We start from the raw sequence: 5,578 nt of genomic DNA, 5'->3' as shown, positions 1-5,578 counted from the left end.
ATATATATATAGCGTTTTGAACCCTTCCCACACTCTTGCGATATTCTCAACAATGTTTCTAAACGCACTAAAAGAGCACAGCATGTCATGATCTTGAATCTCTGCTACCTGCCAAGGTTCTCGGCCACGCCCACTTCTCCGCTGCAGAGTGGAGAGCGACATGCTGCAGGAGGGAGCTTCTCCCTGCACATGTAGGCTGCATGCAGCAGGTGCTAAATAATTTAAAATAATTTATTTTAAATAAAAATTGCATGCCGATCTTGTGGCTCATTCATCCAAAAGCCAACTGTGTGCCATGTCCAATCTTACTTTGAAAAACTGCGAAAGGGCGAGTCTGCCAAATTTGAACCGCAAAGTAGCGAGGGACTACTGTACTATCTTTTCCTTTTTTCAGCATTACTATGAATAAAATTTAAGAATTGAAAATTAAGCAATTACTAACAAGTGCTGCTGCACTATGTGGCTGTATCACGTATGTCACTACCTTACCATCATAATTCAATTCATCTAAATGTTACTCACTACCTGTGCAATAAGCTATCACACAATCTGTGTACTAAATGTTATCTGCATACATTTAAGCAAACCTATGAAACTCTCTTTTATATGAATGCATCCTACTTGCACTGTTATATTCTACTATGTTGTCATTTACTATATTTCTTTTGGACCTTGTAATTATATTTATTTTCACTTGTGGTACTTTATTTTGTACCTTTATTGCATGCTTTTGTATTTCTTGTTTGTTTGGGGTTTTTTTTTGGGGTGGGGGGGGGGTTGCAAGTTTAAAAGGTTCTTCTCATCTTGAGCATTTTATTGCATTGTTGACCTTGTGTTAACCTGCATATGACAAATAAACAACATACTAAACCTTGTTATATACTTCATGATTTTTTAAGTTGATCATGTTCAGAAGAAAATCGCATTATCTATTTGAAAGTGCTTAATAATAAAACACAACTTAAGACATGTATTTAATGTTTTTTGCTTTAATTAACATATTTGTGTTTTTACTTCATTGCACATTTTATGTTTTTATATTTGTATAGCACTTTGTTTTAACTAACTTAACTTTTTTATGGAAGCGTACTCCTTTATTATCTTGTTTGTAGATAACGTTGCGAGTAGACAGTGAAAGTAGGTAGGGCGCAGGTGGAAGAGAGGCTGGAGAGGTGGTGGTTGGTGACAGAAGAGGAGGATGCTGGGATAGGGCAAAATGGAGGCAAATGATCTCATGTGATGACCCCTGAGAGAAACAAACAAAAAAAGAAACAAGACTTTTAACTATTCTGAGGCTGTGGGATTTATTGCACAGCATTCTGGCCAGCTCCTGTTGTATTAAATGTGCTTCATGTAAAGCTGATTTGAACAACCCTTGGTGTAAATCCTTTTTTGCATTTTAGCATAATATCGCATGAATCACTGGACAAATTTTAGATAAATTCTCAAAGGTAATTTTTACTTACACATTCACACCTGATAAACTTTTGGAGTCTAAACATATCAAAAGGCTGCCACAGCTAGTCAGCTTTAGCCAGCACAAAAAATGGCTATAACTTTGCCATATTTACAGATACTGAGCAAAAGTTTGATTTGGTAGTAGCTGAGACACATCCGCATCATTTACGCAGAGCACTAATAGATCTAGTGACTTCTTGCAGAATCACAAAAGATTGTGCATAATGTCATTTTCAAAGTTTTAGCTTGGTGGTCAGTGCAGTGGTTTTGTAATCCTGAGGTTGTGGGTTCGAGCCCGGGTTGCGTCAGGAAGGGCTTCTGGCGTAAAACAAATTGCTAAATCATTCATGCAAGTTTGCTCGCTGTGGTGACCCCTGAAGAAGGGCGCAGCCAAAAGAAACTTTACCAAAAAGGCTATAACTCCATGTCTTAATTTAACGAGTCGGCATGAAGGGCAGCAGGTGGCATGCACTGCATGCATGCTGTCAATATAAGGCCTTTAATTATAATATATTGACACAGGAAAACATCACTGATTTAGCATTTTGTGGAAGACATTAGCCAGGGCTTAATTTGTAAAACAATTGATGCTGGAACACAAATAGCTGGCAGGAGGTTCCTTGGTTCCTCCCCCAGAAAATTTGGAATAAAAGAGATGCCATTTCCTGCATTTTGGTGTATTTTAATAGGTTGTTAAACATCTGTAAACATTTGATTAAATTGATTAAAAACAGGTCTCTCTCGTAAATGATGATGCTCAATGAGACTAACAACTTGTATAAATAAAGGTTGAATTGAAATGACTATTTTAGAGAGCAGTGAATTATAGCAGTTCAGATTCTGTCAAGCATCCCAACCACCACCACCACCACCCCACCCCACCCCACCCCCTCGCCCACACACACACATACACACACACACTTCAATGTCTGACCGGAACTCCTGAATTCAGTCCTGCGCGTTGTTCTGCTCCAATCTCTATCACCACTGCTTCAATTCTCTGTTGTCCAGCTAAGGACAATCCATCCATCCATTTATTTTAGATAATAAACTGGACTGTCTTTTTGACATTTTGATCGCTGTTATTTTGACTAATTTTGAAACGTGATGTGAATAATACACATCAAACATTTCACTCATATTTTTATTTATTTATTTATTTATTCTTCTTTCGGCTCCTCCCTGCGTTAGGGGTCGCCACAGCAAACTAAGTCGCACAAAGACTTGGCAGTTATTTTTACGCCGGATGCTCTTCCTGACACAACCACAGACCACAGAGCTACCACAGCCCTCTGTGTGGAACAGAGAGCTGCTATCTAGGACACCCGGAGGAGCAGATGGTGGGGGTTAAGGGCCTTGCTCAAGGGCCCAGAGTGGGACGAATGAGGGTGGGTGCAGGTGTGGGTGCTTCACCTACCCCACCCACATTTTTGATGTCGGTACCGGGGCTTGAACCGGCGATCTTCCAGTCACAGACCCACCTTCTCTAACCTCTGCGCCACCACTCCCCTATTTTTTTTTTTTTACTGTAATCTTTTTTATTTATTATCTTTGAAATGTATGCAGTTCTGTCACATTAGCAGTTGTGTGCGCTCTGCAGAGCTGTCTGGAGACGCTCCTGTGCGTAAAACGTGCACTGTCTGCAGGGCGCACAGCTGAGCAGGTGACGCTGACACCCCACCCACGTCAAAAATTCCAGTAAATACAATAAGTGGTTAGTGCTAAGTTTGTGCTGCTTTGTGCTGTTAAAGTGTTGGTTTGTGCTGCTTTGGTTTCTGAGACACAGCTGAAAATGGATGAAGACGCTGCATCCCCGCGGGACATGCGGTCAGCGTCTCTGCTGGCAGCAGCGTGTGCACAAGCTTTTGCACCTGCTGTAGCAGTAGCATCCACTTTACAAACATGGACAACGTCTCCTGTCATTGTATTTTTAATAAAAAATCTAAATAAAAATGTGCAATGACTTTTATGGGCGGAGATATGAGCTGACGGAGCCAATTGAACAGTTGCCAGAATGCACACGGTGAAAATGAGGGAGTTCCTGGATCTTGTTCCAGCAGGATCCAGCTCAAATTAACCACTGACATTAGCTTATTGGGTGGCACAGTAGCACAGTTGGTTTTCTCCAGATACTCCGGTTTCCTCCCACAGACCAAAAATATGCATGTTAGGCTGATTGGTAACTCTAAATTGTCTCTAGGTGTGAGTGAGAGAGTGAATGGTTGTTTGTCTCTTTTGTCTCTATGTGTCCCTGAGATGGACTTGGACCTGTCCAAGGTGTCCCCCACCTCTCACACAGTGACTGCTGGATATGGGCACCAGTGACCCCAGTGACCAGAAAAGGAAGAAGCAGGTTAAGATAATGGATGGATGGATGTTAGCTTATTTTATAGCTTCTCTTCTGAAAACAGATATTTGGATGGATGATATAAATTAAATACTTTATTTGCTCATTTTCAATTTAAGTAAAATAAACCCTTTAGTGTCACAGGTTAAATTGAATTTAGTGAATATTGTAATTGTTGTTGTTTTTTTGATTGTTTTGTTTCCTGAAACTTACGATTATGGAAAGTTGTAAAGAGGATCTTGAATCTACTCTTCCTGCTCCCCTCGTCGGCCCACAGCCTCACCACACCCAGAGAGGTGGCCAGCATGACGTCGTTCGCCACCGTGGAACAAAACTTATTCTTCAGGTGCTCCACTGAGCTGCTCCCGTCATAGATGCCAACAAAGTTACGCTTGCACTCATTTGAGTTGTGCATTTCATACTCCAGAAAACGCATGTAGATCTGCGGGGAACAGAAAACATGAGCAGTGGTTGTAACATCAATTTCTGATTACTTCCAGTGAGAAACCACACAGAGTGTCCACACCTTAGCGCTGGGCGGAGCCCTGATGTACCACCTGCAGTCCACAGCTTCAGTCTGTAGAGCCCGGCCCTCCCTGCTGATCTGTATTGAGTCCACAAAACCTTCTGGACCGCTCAGCTCAAAGTCACAAACTGCAAAGTGAAGCAGTAAAGTAGAACAGGTAGGAAAAGGCTGGATCATGCCATCTTATTCACATTCTGCTGCACGTTCAATGATCTAAAACTATCTGGACAGAACTAAGCACAAGTGAATGCAGTACAGAGCAACTGAGGATATACATATTTGATCAGTCATAGTAAAGGGTGGTGTATGCTGAAGATTTTGATGGGCGTATGATCCTGAAGCACATTAAAATAAAAACTTCTAATCAGCTGATAATCAGTAGCTGATAGCAGAAATCTGCTGAACAGGCTGATGGGGGTTTGTAGAAATATTATCTTACATTTAGTATTTGCAAAGAAACATATTGCTCATGTTTTTTCAGGCTCTTGTTCAGAGCCTTGTTAGTTTTGCAGTTGTATGGAGCATTAGGACCACCCATACATTCTTAGCATTTTGTGGCATTTAAAACGTAATTTTCTTCGGCAATTGATGATAAATTCGGCTGCTTTTATTCTATAAACAGGCATAAAAAGAATAATGTCTAAAGGTTGTTTTTTATTTTTTCTGATGATTCTAATTTGAACACTATAATTTTTTTCAATCCCCCCAAGGAACTGGAAAAACAAGTAATGATCAAAGCTGTTCCGATAATGTGGGAATTTTTATTTATTTGTCTTTTTTGATTAATTACAGCGAAAGAAGATATACAAAAATAATTTTCTGGCTGCAAAGTAAAACAAGTATTCCTTTTTAACACTTACTCTCAGTATCTGTGTATTTTGGTTACTTATTGTGCTTGTTGTCAGGTTTATTTCCAAGTGGAGAAAAACACTGCAGCCATCTGTAGTGCACATGCACAATTTCACACTAATGTTGAGCATTTGCAAAAACCACTCTGAGACTTAAATTCAAAACGCTCCGTGGTCAGAAAAAACAAGGACTGTTGCTGTGTGTACATGAACGACAGAAATACAGAAGAAATGCTACGGGTTCATTTAAAAAATGACATCATGTAAACAGAGCCTTAGAGAAAAACCATTATCAGTTTAGATGGCACATCAGTCTGTAGACAAAGTACCAGAATTACACAGGCGTCTCTGATCATTCATTCATTCATTCATTCATTCATTCATTCATTCATTCATTCA

The 5,578-nt window shown here is 40.1% G+C and overlaps 1 protein-coding gene across 1 annotated transcript in view; it reads right to left on the bottom strand.

The window, feature by feature from the left end:
- The window catches only part of LOC119414473 (neuropilin and tolloid-like protein 1), a 32,119-nt gene that overhangs the window by 16,334 nt on the left and 10,207 nt on the right, over positions 1–5,578 (bottom strand). Inside the window, exons 6-7 of the mRNA XM_037681561.1 lie at positions 4,332–4,459; positions 4,019–4,247 (exon numbers count right to left, since the gene is read on the bottom strand). Of these exons, the coding sequence (XP_037537489.1) occupies positions 4,019–4,247; positions 4,332–4,459 (357 nt within the window). The remainder of the gene's footprint in view (positions 1–4,018; positions 4,248–4,331; positions 4,460–5,578) is intronic.

This window comes from Nematolebias whitei, chromosome 9 (genome assembly GCF_014905685.2).
Source record: "Nematolebias whitei isolate Nwh7 chromosome 9, NemWhi1, whole genome shotgun sequence".
Taxonomy (NCBI): domain Eukaryota; kingdom Metazoa; phylum Chordata; class Actinopteri; order Cyprinodontiformes; family Rivulidae; genus Nematolebias; species Nematolebias whitei.
This window is presented reverse-complemented; position numbering and strand designations above follow the sequence as displayed.